General features: G+C 38.9%; 1 protein-coding gene and 1 long non-coding RNA gene across 5 annotated transcripts; one reads left to right on the top strand and one right to left on the bottom strand.

Moving 5' to 3' along the window:
- Nucleotides 1–131: 131 nt before the first annotated feature.
- LOC127358012 (gastrula zinc finger protein XlCGF57.1-like) lies at nucleotides 132–12,547 on the bottom strand. 2 transcript variants are annotated; one of them, XM_051390813.1, is made up of 3 exons: nucleotides 12,246–12,545; nucleotides 9,251–9,580; nucleotides 132–3,493 (listed from the first exon to the last, which is right to left on the bottom strand). In XM_051390813.1, the coding sequence occupies exons 1-3, from the start codon at nucleotides 12,436–12,438 to the stop codon at nucleotides 2,292–2,294; spliced, it is 1,725 nt and encodes a 574-aa protein (XP_051246773.1). In that variant the 5' UTR covers nucleotides 12,439–12,545; the 3' UTR covers nucleotides 132–2,291. The 2 variants fall into 2 exon arrangements, with proteins under 2 accessions (XP_051246773.1, XP_051246775.1); XM_051390815.1 differs by lacking the exon at nucleotides 9,251–9,580 and having other exon boundaries at nucleotides 12,246–12,547.
- On the top strand, nucleotides 3,493–8,948 carry LOC127358138 (uncharacterized). 3 transcript variants are annotated; one of them, XR_007882368.1, is made up of 4 exons: nucleotides 3,493–6,225; nucleotides 6,329–6,421; nucleotides 6,552–6,654; nucleotides 7,051–8,948. It is a non-coding gene; the product is annotated as an uncharacterized LOC127358138 (long non-coding RNA). The 3 variants fall into 3 exon arrangements; XR_007882367.1 differs by having other exon boundaries at nucleotides 3,493–6,421; nucleotides 7,051–7,641; nucleotides 7,748–8,948; XR_007882366.1 differs by having other exon boundaries at nucleotides 3,493–6,421.
- Nucleotides 12,548–14,453: the final 1,906 nt, after the last annotated feature.

Below are 14,453 nucleotides of genomic sequence, written 5' to 3'. Positions count from 1 at the left end.
TGAATTGAACTGCAACCAAATTTGAGAATGTTGTCCATAAACCCAAACTGAACTTCATACAATTCCACTAACAATAGTTCCACAATAATTCTGAGTTTCAGCGGACAGGACAAATAAAGCACAGACGCAAGTGCTGCATACTATTTATTTGATTAATATAAAATACAGTTATTGGTTGCCTGTAATTGTTACTTTAGAAGGTGTAGCCAGTTGTACTTCACAGGCAAACAAATTTGGGATTTTTGTACATTTGTGTGTGGTTGTGTTAAAGGCTGAGGTGATCTTATATGAACAGTGGCAAGTTAAAAAGAGTTAGTCGTACAAAGACTTTCTGTGTGGAACATAACATTTAACTAAGATCACCATAGCAGTGTAGAACATGAGTAACACAGTAGCCTAACATAAACCATAACAAAATCACAACAATAAAACCAGATCAATACATTACAGTTAAAAAATTTAAGCAGTCCCATGCTTAGTCATGAACACAGTTAAACTGTGTGCAGCCATTTATGCCCACTATGTTCAGTGGTGTAGTGGTTCCTGGAGAAATGGGTAAACTCTTGCTGAGTTGTTAGCCAGTGATCCCGTAAGCCAGGCAGGGGAAATTTGAAACCTCACCATATCTCTTGAACACAGTATTCAATTACCACCGGTTTTGGGTTTTATCTTTAGATGTGAATCACAAACACTTTGTGCTGGGACTCTTTCAGAAACTGGGCCGGTGAACAGCTGTAACAGTGGCAACAGCAGATGCAGCAATAGCAAACATTTTCTTCAGGAAATGCAAATACTGTGTGTTGATGTTGATGTTCTGCCCTCTAGTGTCAGAAACCAGCAACTACAGTCTGTGTTGACTTACTGTGAGGAAAGATCTCAGTGTTATAAACATATACAAAGATCTATGATAGATCACACTTTATGTAGAAACGCAGAATGTTTAATGCCGTTTGAAGCAACAATGTAGAAACAAAACAAAGGTCCTTTTATGAAAATAAAGTTTATTGATTGCAACCTGAAACTTTAAGATACATGGACCCATAAACTGACATTAATGATTATGTTTTATAATGTTTCCTGTTAGTCACAATGTAGATTCAACACATTCAAACACCACACAGGGTGATCGATAAAACAAAGACAAAATAAAGTACAATAAATACAGCAATGATCATTCTACTGATTAAACAGACAAAGAATTAAAAATATTCACCAAAAACAAAAAAAGAAATTCTGCACATTGTGGTAATTAAAACTATTTAAAGGGTCATCAAACTTTTGAGGAGCAATCAATTAATTCTGGCTATCAAAATGATCAAAGAAAATAAAAAATAACAGTAATCAATATCCGTTAACGTATTATATCAGAAGGTCCTCAGGACACCACCCTTAAAAGGAAAACTATTAACTGAATGATACTCAGTCTCATAGAATATACAAAACAATTAATCTGAAGCACTAATTTATTTATTCAAAAACTATAAGTTCATCATGTTCACATTAAGTCAGCTGAAGGATTTGTAGCTCAACATAGAGGTTGGTATCCTTCACATTTGTGGAATATTTAATAAACCAGCATGTATATTTGATAGCATTTATTAAAAATATAAAGTATAAACACAATATGATCAAACTACAATGCACTAAACTAAATAAAAAAAACAGAGTGTGTGTTGCACTGTATGTTGAGCTTGTTCAGCAGAGACAAAGCAGAGTTTTAAAGGTCCTCTCTGCTGTGTGTGGTTGTGTTAAAGGCCGAGGTGATCTTATACGAACAGTGGCAAGTTAAAAAGAGTTAGTTGTACAAAGACTGTTTCTGTGTGGAACATAACATTTAACTAAGATCACCATAGCAGTGTAGAACATGAGTAACACAGTAACCTAACATAAACCATAACAAAATCACAACAATAAAACCAGATCAATACATTACATTTACAAAAGTTAAGCAGTCCCATGCTTAGTCATGAACACAGTTAAACTGTGCACAGCTATTTATGCCCACTATGTTCAGTGGTGTAGTGGTTCCTGGAGAAATGGGTAAACTCTTGCTAAGTTGTTAGCCAGTGATCCCATAAGCCAGGCAGGGGAAATTTGTTTTCCATTGTTATCACTCACTCTGATTCAGAATAGTTACAGACCTAGCCGCCAGACACCGTTGTTCTGATGTCATGGTGCATCTCTGATGTCTAGTTTCTAGTCTGTAATAGCTGAACAGGATTCTTAATTTCCTGCTGCTCTCTTGTGTGAGTTCTCATGTGTCTCTGCATAGTACTTTTAATACAGAAGCTTTAACTGCAGACGGAGCTGGATGTGTGAGTTGTCATGTGGTGCTCTAGAGTACTCTTTTTAAGGAAGTTTTGTTGGCATACTGAGCAGCTGAAAGGTTTCTTACCTGTATGAGTCTTCATGTGATCCTTCAGATGACTCTTACGACTGAAGCTTTTATGACACCCTGAGCAGCTAAAAGGTTTCTCACCTGTATGAGTTCTCATGTGTAACTGCAGAGTTGTCTTTACACTGAAGCTTTTACTACACACTGAGCAGCTGAACGGTTTCTCACCTGTGTGAGTTCTCATGTGATCTTTCAGAGTACTCTTTATATTGAAGCTTTTACTGCACACTGAGCAGCTGAAAGGTTTCTCACCAGTATGACTTCTCACATGTCTCTGCACATGATTCTTATGACTGAAGCTTTTATCACACACTGAGCAGCTAAATGGTTTCTCACCTGTGTGAGTTCTCATGTGTGTCTGCAGATTACTCTTTTGTCCAAAGCTTTTGTCGCACACTGAGCAGCTGAATGGTTTCTCACCTGTATGAGTTTTCATGTGATCCTGCAGAGTACTCTTTTGACTGAAGCTTTTATCACAAACTGAGCAGCTGAAAGGTTTCTCACCAGTGTGACTTCTCATATGTCTCTGCACATGGTTCTTATGACTGAAGCTTTTATCACACACTGAGCAGCTGAATGGTTTCTCACCTGTGTGATTTTTCATGTGTCTACGTAAACTTCGTCTCCATGAAAACATATTTTTACAAACTGAACAGCTCAAAGGCTTTATATTGATAACATCACCTGACTGAGGTTCCCTCGTCTCTTTAAAATCATTGTCACTATCATCAGTCTCAGATTCAGAAGAGTCTTCAGTCTTACCATACGTATCAGGTTGTGAATGTTCATCTGGATCTGAGTTTCTCGCTGGTTCTGGTCCTCCACAGTCCTCTCCATCATCTGTTTCCATGTGGTCAGTTTGTCTTTGAGGAAGCTGTGAGGATGGAGGTTTCTCTTCATCATCATCATCTTCACTCTTCACAGGGACAGAAGTGAATGTAAACCCTTGAACCTGCTCTTCCTCCTGACTGGTCCTGACTTCCTCCTGTTCCTCTTTAATATGTGGGGGCTCTGGGTCCTCCTGGTCCAGACTGGGTCTCCACTCCTGCTGCTGCTCAGGAGGAACCTCTTCTTTAATCACCGACAGCTGCTGGACGTCTGCAGGACACAGTAAACACAAAGATAGACATTATGGAAAACCACCACTTTCTGTTGAATCCAGACTGGATAACTGTGGGATCATCATCAGGCTGAAGATGTCACTCAGTGGAAACACATTGGAACCAAGTTGAAATCTGTTGACAAGGTCTCACAAGGATTATCAGCAGAAGACTTCTTGGAAAGTGAGCAATGATTAAAAGGATCAGAGTTTCTTCCAAACAAGGCAGAAGATTCTTTAACTTTTAACAGTGCGGTCTGCTGCCACAGCAAGGAATAATTGGAGAACAATAAAGGGTCAACATGCCAGTTGAAAGGATTCTGCCAGATTTGTTCCCGTTCACGATGTTGGAGTGGACTACTGCGGACAAATAAATGGGAACATCACCTAAGGTTTCTTCATTGGTTCACTACGCATAAAAAACAATATTTTTCCTTTTTTATTATTGTTGGAACATTTTAATTGAATGGGTAGTCACAATAATACTTGTTAGTAGATACAGTCAATGGAATTTAAGAGTTAATAATTTACTTTAAAGCCAAGATCATGAATTAAATTTAAAGTACTATTTTTAGTCAAACATATTTTAATATCTCCGGTCGAACAGTACAAACGATATGATCTGCAGGGAATTGGAGCAGTGACTGTGGTACATTATTTTTCCATTTGTACTACTACTTTAACCTCCCCTCAGGGTATTTTTAGTGACATTTAAACAAGAATATTCCAAAGGTCTTTGCTACTGTACTGGACTATAGTGACTGAATAAATATTGAGCAATTAAATAGGCTAGAGACTGAAGCTTTGTGCATGCAAGTTCCATGGATTATTATTTAGTTTCAAGTGAATCAAAAGATAAAAAATAGTTATTATTAATAATAACTATTATTAATCACAGCACACAGCTAGGATCGTGAATGTGCTTTATCGTTTCATGTTATGAAGATATCCAAGATGAGTCATCTAAGATGGCGCCACGTGCAGTCGCTTCGGTTTGTTGTTGCGCTTTGTTTTTTCTTGTTTTGTTTGTTAACTCAGTTTTTTGGCTGTGATACCCAGAGCTCTTTCACTAGAGAAGAGCTCAAATACATTTTAGCAGAAATACATAAGATGAAAAGCGCCATGGACAACAGATTCGACAAGCTTAATGGGTCCCTTTCCAGCCTTAAATCAGCTTTAACAGCTGTTAGTGAATGTGTGTCCACAACAGAGGACGCCGTTGAATCGCATGAAAAACGTCTGGACGAACTGGAGAGGCAACACAAGAGCCTAGCTTCCCAGTGCACACTACAGCAAGCTAAATTAGATGACCTGGAGTCCCGCTCTCGCAGGCAAAACATCCGTATTATAGTCTCTAAAAGTAGAATCGGAGCCAGAGCCTTCAGTTACCAAGCTCCTCTCCTGTGGAACCAGCTTCCAGTTGTGGTTCGGGAGGCAGACACCCTCACCACATTCAAGAGTAGGCTTAAGACATTCGTCTTTGATAAAGCTTATAGTTAGGGCTGGATCAGGTGAGTCCTGAACCATCCCTTAGTTATGCTGCTATGGGCCTAGACTATCGAGGGACTTCCCATGGTGCACTGAGCTCCTCTCTTCCTCTCTCTTTCTGCACTCATTCATGTTCCATTAATGCATGTTACTAACTTCACTTCTTCCCCGGAGTTCTTGTGCTTTCTCGTCTCGCAAGTTCTCATGGATCCTGGTGGAGCCTCCTGCCATGGTCCTGCTTGACTACCATCGCTAATATCACTGATATTATTCTTATTATTATTATTATTATTACTACAGCTACTATTATTACTATTGTCACTGCTCATTGTCCCCCATCGCTGTTGTTGGCGTCGTCATCATCTACTATTAGTGTAGTTGTTGCTACTGTGCCTCTCTCTCTCCCTCTCTCTCTCTCTCCCTCTCTCTCTCCCTCTCCCCAACTGGTCGATGACCACTCACCTAGAGCCTGTTCCTTTCTGCCTCTTAACAGGCAGTTTTTCCTTGCCCTCGTCGCCAAGGTCTTGCTCATGGTGGTACTGTTGGATCTCTGTAAATAACGTTATAAGGAGTTTGGTCTAGACCTGCTCTATTTGAAAAGTGTCCTGAGATAACTTCTGTTATGAATTGGCGCTATACAAATAAAACTGAATTGAATTATAAATAAGTTCTTCTAACATTTACGTGGTTTGAAGACATTGTTGATCTCATGATTATGTCTTAAAGTTTTGTTTTTTGAGCCCCTGAAAATGTTTTATTTAATTATAATAAAGTGCACTTCAAGTACATCAAAGTTATTCAAATCAATTAAATTCATATGCTTGTTTTTGTTATTATTATTATCTTTCACAATAAAGTATAAATTAACAAATCCTCTCTGTAATCCTTATAACCTTGTCACTCTCTAGAGGGAGTTTCTCTCTTCAGTGTTTGTTACTTTGGTGCAGCCTTTACCTGAATTAATAAACTGTCTGTAGTCTGCTGATTGTTCTGCGCCGATATCTTTGAGATCGAATCGGGACATCCTTAACCATGATATTAATTTAACTAATAACTCTGATTTGCAGTGGATATATTCCTAATGTGCTGAATTGTTTTGTTTATTGTTGGTGGAATCTGTTCTTACCAACAAACCTGGTGGGGAACGTGTAATAAATGAATACAACCGAACCAAATCCTTGATGGATGAAACCAGACGAAAAATGGTGAACATACTAGCAGCTGACATGACAGAAAAGAATGGGTAATTTGTTAACAGTCCTTGTGTTCTGAATCTAGCTTAGAGATGAATTTGTAATCGAAATTAAATCCAGTGAATATAACTGTAAACTCCTTTCTCCTTGCAGTACATCCCCACCAGACAAGTAAAAGAAATGTACGCCAGAGGAATAGTGACCTTATTCCCCTACCTCAGTGACCCATTCTCTAAGACTGGCTATGTGAGTAGCATACAGTAATTGTAGTAATGTTAAATGCTGTATTGACATTTTTTAAATCCTATCTCAGCCTGTTTTCACTTTTAAATGTTATTAATAAATGTCTTTTTTTTTGTTATCCTTTCATCCACAGTTACAGCACTACTATCATAGTGAGAGTGGAACTGGGTACATGGCCTGGAGGATTCAAAGTATTCAGAGAGGCACCGCTAAAGACAAGCGATCGTCGTTTAGAGGTAATACTGGAAAAATGTGTGGAACAAAACAGTCACAAGATCAGTTATTGCATTTGTTGCACATGTTTCTCAGTAAAATTATACAATATTTTTTTTGAAGTCTAACTACACCCTTCAATTCCTCTGACTTTGTCTACAGGCTGGCATGACAAATTTTAGGGTGGTTCAAAACAGTAGACATTTTGAGCCATTTTCAACGCACAAAATAATAGTATTAATCATAAATTGTGAAGAAAAAATGTCAATATTAACAGCAGCACTGATATGTTTCATCACAGTACAGTCAGTAATTAAGTTTATACTTTTGGGTAGAGTACCTCTTTAAAAGTTGGCCAGGTTTCTAAAACCGTTTTTGATATCAGTATTTATAATACTGTATTTTCCCATGTTATGTAGAATCAACCAAAGGATCATCTGGTGAAGACATGTCTGGAGGACCAACTGTCAGACAAGAGTCCGAGTTCGTTCCCGAGACTGCCCTGACTGAAGATGAGTCCAACGAAGCAATCTCACGGATGAAACATTCAGCTGATGAGGACACCGTCAAGAAGAAAATGGAACTGACGTTTGTGTATCGCCACAACATGGTCCTTGACCCCCGGCAGTCGAGCAACATACCGTCAGACTTTCCACGTTTTAAAGACATCAAAGGCTTGGTAATTATCTATCATTATTTTGAAAATATTATGACAGTTTTTATAAAACGGTAGACAGGCGTTGTAGTAATACTCCATTAACTATCACCCGTTAACTTGCCAGTCAGATAATTGAAATTGTCACCCAACACCACCCCACCCCAAGTTGAACAGGATTTCATTCTGATGTTTGGGGAGGATACCTCAAGCACGCTTCTGGAGAGGTGGTCGGTCATGTTAAAAAAAAAGATCATCCAACAATGCAGAAAGCTTCTATCCACAAGTGAGCTTGAAGAACTCTTGCTGGCAGCTGATCCTCCTGAGGATGGCACTGAAGTTGATGTTGACTTTGGTAAGCTGATTGTTTAAATGCTGCAGCCATTGCAGAGCCAATGAATTTTCTTGACAGCCCGCATAACTGAAGTGTGTTAAGATTGAACACACGATAGTTGTTACAGGTTGGGACAGTGACCTTTCGTCGGTTTTATTGCTGCTACACCCGATTCCACCCTCTGCTCAGGATCGGAAGAGACCAGCAAAGGTTTCGGCATCCCAAGCAGAGAAGCATCTTGTGGTCTTCAAGAAGGTTTGTATTATTGGAGGTTATCGAGGGACAAATCTTATATAATCGCCTAATAGTTGTAGAATACGGTCATGCACAATAAGGCATTAATAAAGTGCTTTATAATGATTACTGACAGCCAATATGCTGCTAACATGTATTCTAATAAGCAACTAGTTGGTTGTCAATATGTTTAACTTGTTGTCTAAAGTGTTATTTAGTTTTTCTGTTTTGGTTTTGGTTTTATGTATTACAACTGTCCAATTGTAATATCTTCATGTGTTTGTCTTCCCAAACTGGAACAAACATTCAAGAGCATCTCGATGCTAACACCTCCTGAGCTCAACCCTATCTCCTGGCTGTTGGAGTTAAGAAGAATGTAATCCACCAGTTCAAGAATGCCATACCTTGCAGGTCAACCTCTTCTCTTGGTGCCTTTGATGAACTGTTTAAGGCTCATTTTGTGTTTGGCAAATCCTACAACAGCATGCTTCACAACATGTACACGTTCATCCAAACCACAGTGTACAACATTGATGTTGGCAAGGTCGAGGAAAGTCCTTGTGTCTCTGAAGTTAGAACGAGGTTGCTTCATTAGTGCTTGAAGTTTCTCCTCTATCATGCAGTGTTTTGTTTGTCAGGCTCAGTTAACTAGTTCAAATGCGCTTGTTAGCCATTTACGATTAGGTAACTTACCTGGAAAAAATCTCAGGCTTAAATGTGCCCAGACTGGATGTGGATGTGTGTTTGGTACATTTTCTGGTTTTAGGAAACATTTAAACACCAAACACACCGAGTATATTGACCAGGAGGTTGACACTGATGTTCATTTGAGCAGTAGAAGAATAGAAGTATGGAACGACACTTTCCTCTTTGTATGTTGTTCCATATTGTCATTTTATGCGGGCTTAAGGTCAGTGTTTTGAATGTAGGTTTGTATTCTACATGAGATGTTTTGATGAGGTGATATTTTGACATAGTTGAGAGCTGCTAATAAAGTTCTTAAATGCATTAGTTTGATGAAACTTTCATTTTTACTCACTTAATGGTGCATTTGCGTGTAGGTTGAAACTAAAAAAGAGTAAATTAAGTGTAAAATTAACACTGCTAAGATTTACTTTCAGAAATGGTGTCAAATTTCATTCACACTATACAGTGTTAGAATTTTACTCTATATCAGCTTGTTTTTCACTGCAAGAGAGTAAATTATCAACAGAGTAATGTGTAATATCAACACTTCTGTAATGGAATGGAACTCAATCAGAATTGATTTGACAGCTTTTATCACACACTGAGCAGCTGAATGGTTTCTCACTAGTATGACTTCTCATATGTCTCTGCAGATGATTTTTTGGACTGAAGCTTTTACTACACACCGAGCAGCTAAACAGTTTCTCACCTGTGTAAAATTTAATGTGTTCTGGATCTGAGTTTCTGGCTGGTTCTAGTCCTCCACAGTCCTCTCCATCATCTGTTTCCATCTGTTCAGTTTGTCTTTGAGGAAGCTGTGAGGACGGAGGTTTCTCTTCATCATCATCATCTTCACTCTTCACAGGGACAGGAGTGAATGTGAACCCTTGAAGCTGATCTCCCTCCTGACTGGTCCTGACTTCCTCCTGTTCCTCTTTAATGTGTGGGGGCTCTGGGTCCTCCTGGTCCAGACTGGGTCTCCACTCCTGCTGCTGCTCAGGGGGAACCTCTTCTTTAATCACCGACAGCTGCTGGACATCTGCAGGACACAGTAAACACAAAGATAGACATTATGGAAAACCACCACTTTCGGTTAAATCCAGACCGGATAACTGTGGGATCATCATCAGGCTGAAGATGTCACTCAGTGGAAATACATTGGAACCAAGTTGAAATCTGTTGACAGGGTCTCATGAGGATTATAAGCAGAAGACTTCATGGGAAGTAAGCAATGATTAAAAAGATCAGAGTTTCTTCTGAACAAGGCAGAAGAGTCTTTAACGGTGCGGTCCGCTGCCACAGCAAGGGAAAGTTGCAGAACAGTAAAGAGTCAACATGCCGGTCGAAAGGATTCTGCCAGATTTGTTCCCGTTTACCGATGTAGGAGTTGACTACTTCGGACAAATAAATGGGAACATCACCCAAATATTCTTCATTGGTTCACTACGCATGAAAAACTATTTTTCTTTTTTCACTATGTTGGAACATTTGAATTGAATGGGTAGTCACAATAATACTTGTTAGTAGATACAGTCAATGGAATTTCAGAGTTATTAATTTACTTTAAAGCCAAGATCATAGATTAAATCTAAAGTACTATTATTTGCTATTTGTAAGTCAAACATTAAATATCTCTGGTCATAATGTTGGGTAAACAGAGGTGTCAGTGCTACATCTGCAGTTATGGAGACTTGAATTTTTCAACAAACTGGTCAAAATGCTTGATAGCACTAAGTCAGACACTATGTTACTGATTCAGGTGAAACTGGATATATTTTAGTTTTAGTTTACAGATGCCACAATACAGTACGAGTGCAGCCGTTGTCAACTTTCTCCACTGTCTGTTCTACAGAGCTGTTCATGAGAGTATCTAGGAAAATACAACTAGCAGACCAGGACTTGGTATCGACGTACAATTGCTGAATACCAGAAGAGTATTGAGGCAACTAAGGGGCTCAACTTGGGCAAAGACCGCTCAGCTATAGAGAGCTGTTGGTCTACCATGGTTTGTAGAATCTGATGCATATCCCGAGCCGCGGAACAATCACTAAAAGAATTGTAGAAACACACATCAGACAAAATAAAGAAATTACAAAACCAAGATGTGGTTCTTCCCAGATATAGGTGGACATCCTTATCAATAAAGACACACTACAGAGAACGCAGACTGTAAAATGCATTCAGGTAATCTTGGACATCTACAGCATAAAAAAGGAACAGACAATGCTGCCAATTACGTCAATGCAGTGGAGAGACATCTTGAAACAGTGAACATACCATTTGTGGCACACAACATCAACTTGACTGTGCCTTAAGGGCTCAGGATCAGAGACATTGAAACCTGAACGTGGCAGCATCCCATTTCAATAAATTGACCAAAACCAGCAACAACTACCTCCTTCAGGGGAAAAGAGTTTTGAAATTTAACAGGGAGAAGCTGGTTAACGACTGCCTGACACGATGGAACAGTAAGTATGATATGATCTGCAGGGAATCGGAGCAGCGAATGTGGTACAGGCAGTGAGACAGAGGCTGCCGGTGCCGAACAACCCTGTGATCAGCAACCCCTCGGGAAAAACACTCGGCTATGGGGAATCTCTTCAGAGACACGTATTGCACAGACAGGCCAGACCAGAACGACACTCTGCTGGTTCAAAAAGAGCTGTCCATGTATGAACAAGAGTCTCTGATGCTCAACAGAATCCTCTCCACCTTCGGCTCTGGGAGATACCATTACCTCGCTCAGATGGCAAAGAAATATCTTTCCATCCCTGGATTCTCAGTGCGTTCTAAACTAAAATGTAAGTAACCAATTTTTCCATTTCTATTACTACATTAACCTCCCCTCAGGGTACATTTTATTTTTAGTGACATTGAAACAAGAATATTCCAAAAGTACAGGTTACTGTACTGACTGAATAAATATGGAACAATTAAATAGGCTAGAGACTGAAGCTTCTGGCACACAGGTTCCAGATTATTATTTAGTTTAAAGTGAATCAAAAGATAAAATAGTTATTATCCATTATAACTATTATTAATCACAGCACACAGCTCGGATCGTGAATGTGCATCATTGTTTCATGTCATAAATATTAGTTAGTTTTAAAATAATCATACCTATAAGAAATCACGTCTCTCGTATTGACTTGTCTTATCTGGACATAATGCACATTATTATATAACGTCCATATGTGCAATAGATAGTCGAATAGATCAATTATATGTGGGTTTATTGGAAAGCATAATCAATCACTTTTGTCCAACTCTGACAGCCGTACTGCCTCCACACTCACACAGTGACGCACAGCATCAGGAGCAGTTCACACTTCATCTATGTGAAGAATGATAATATGAAATTTGATTGTAGCTTACAGTCAAATGCTCAGTTTGATGATGAAATGTATTTGTTGTTTATTTCTGACTTTTAGAGCTCGGTGGTTCTCACAGGACAAACATATGATGATCTTATAGAATCTGACACGTTGCTGTAGATTAAATAAAGTAGTTCAACATCTACATCCACATGAATGCAGCAGTAATATTGATCCATCAGATATAATAGTCCAACCTGTTCCTGCACTATCACTACTTTTCCTTTGAGTCCATTGTGCTGATCATCCTGTTACTGCAGTAAAGGCTGTGAATACTACTTCCAGCTCAGAGTGTGAACAGTGAGAGAAGAAGCAGTACAGTGAACCAACCTGCTCTGTGTAACCGAAGTTGAGGGTTGAAAACAGCGTCCAGTAGTTTCCGTTGTCGCTCGTTCTCCTCTTTTGAACGACAAAGTTCCTCCTCGTACTCTGCTATCGTTCTTTCAAACAGCCCAAATATCTCTTCAGCAGCCGCAGTTAGTCGCTGCTTCACCAACGCTCTCAGCATTTGGACTTTACACATTTTCACACAATCACACAAACTCCGTCAAAAAAAAAATTGGTCTGTTTCCAACGGGACACGTTGTTACAGGACGCCATCTTGTTCCACTCTGAACTCGGACAATCATTTCCGGTGCTTCTTCTTCGTGGTGTTTAATAATAACACGATTAAACAGACAAGCAAGGGAGACTTGAACCTTTCTGAAGTTTCAGTTAGTTTTGCACAGAAACAGCCAACAGGGGGCTCTGACCTCTGCGGAGGGGGGTCTCAGCTTTTTTTAACCAGTTTCTCCTTATAATGACAAACAGAATCTTAACTGGGGGGTCATTTATCATCAGTCCAATGAGGCTGGTCTTTGGTCACTGAGCTCTTTGCAGGGTTAGAGGTGTATTAAATGTGTAACACTGACAGCTAGTGTTTAAAAAGAGAACTGCAATCTAAATTCAGAATATTGCAGCATGATGTCTCCCCACGTCCTCCTCCTCTGCGGAGAAGCTCACAGTACCCAGGTTGAGGACACTGAACCTACAGCCTTAACATCTGTTATACAGAAGATCATTCCAGTTCGACTTTAACCTGATTTATGTTATTCTTTCACAATAAAACTATATTTTTTATCTAATAACTGTTTGGAGTAGAAGAAACATTTTTGTACAGTGGGTTCTTTCGATGATGCCAATTTAACCAATATGGGCCACACCCATTCATGCCCTAAAAACATTACACCAGTTTGGATATTTCATCTAATCTTCACCAAAATCCATACATAACATATTTAGATTAAGGAGAACAAGACTTGTAGGTCACTTATTGCTTGTCTGTAATTGGCTATCTTCCTTTTGAAGGTGTGTCATGATGCACTTAACATATAACAATCATATTTTAATGCTGAATTGAACTGCAACCAAATTTGAGAATGTTGTCCATAAACCCAAACTGAACTTCATACAATTCCACTAACAATAGTTCCACAATAATTCTGAGTTTCAGCGGACAGGACAAATAAAGCACAGACGCAAGTGCTGCATACTATTTATTTGATTAATATAAAATACAGTTATTGGTTGCCTGTAATTGTTACTTTAGAAGGTGTAGCCAGTTGTACTTCACAGGCAAACAAATTTGGGAATTCTGTACATACAACCACATCGCACGTATGTGTAACATTTCATAAAATTCTACCTACAATATCTCCACCGTGGGGTCTTCAATAAAACCCCAACAGATTGCACACAGTATTCAATAACCACAGACTTTGGGTGTATTTTCAGACGTCAGATGAATCACAAACCCTTCTTTAAAAAAGCAGTTTTAAAGGTTCTCTCTGCTGTGTGTGGTTGTGTTAAAGGCCGCAGTGATCTTATATGAACAGTGGCAAGTTAAAAAGAGTTAGTTATACAAAGACTGTTTCTGTGTGGAACACAAGATTTAACTAAGATCACCATAGCAGTGTAGAACATGAGTAACACAGTAACCTAACATAAACCAGAACAAAATCACAACAATAAAACCAGATCAATACATTACATTTACAAAAGTTAAGCAGTCCAGTACTTAATGAACACAGTTAAATTGTGCACAGCTATGTATGCCCACTATGTTCAGTGGTGTAGTGGTTCCTGGAGAAATGGCTAAACTCTTGCTGAGTTGTTGGCCAGTGATCCCGTAAGCCAGGCAGGGGAAAGTTGTTTTCCATTGTCACATTGTTGTCGGGCTCTACGACGTAGGGTGTTAGAGTGGTCTAACTGTATTGGTTTAATCAATTAATGGTTATCAAAAATTATAATTATCAAAAGATAATAGAAAATGACTTTAATATTAATGTTCCTCGGGGCACCACCCTTAAATAAGGGAATGATAACCAATAATCGATTGATCAGTTTCATAAAAATTACTCTAAACTATTAATTCAGAAATCAGATTAATAATTAAATTAATAATTGCAACCAAAATCATTAATAATAGCTAGAGTGGGAGCTTTGGAGTACTACATAGAAGAGGTTGGTATCACTCGTATGAAATTAAATAGGCCAGCA

This window comes from Dicentrarchus labrax, unplaced genomic scaffold, assembly GCF_905237075.1.
Source record: "Dicentrarchus labrax unplaced genomic scaffold, dlabrax2021, whole genome shotgun sequence".
Classification (NCBI taxonomy): domain Eukaryota; kingdom Metazoa; phylum Chordata; class Actinopteri; family Moronidae; genus Dicentrarchus; species Dicentrarchus labrax.
Note: the sequence above shows the minus strand (reverse complement) of the source record. Positions and strands in the feature narration are given on the sequence as shown.

Bases quoted from the DNA above. Each gene is read 5' to 3' on its own strand.
- LOC127358012 (XM_051390813.1), bottom strand. From the start codon at position 12,438: ATGTGTAAAGTCCAAATGCTGAGAGCGTTGGTGAAGCAGCGACTAACT. The intron at 9,581-12,245 runs GTTGGTTCACTG...TGTGTCCTGCAG, and splicing joins ACTTCGGTTACACAGAGCAG to ATGTCCAGCAGCTGTCGGTG. The intron at 3,494-9,250 runs GTGAGAAACTGT...TGTGTCCTGCAG, and splicing joins ACACATTAAATTTTACACAG to ACGTCCAGCAGCTGTCGGTG.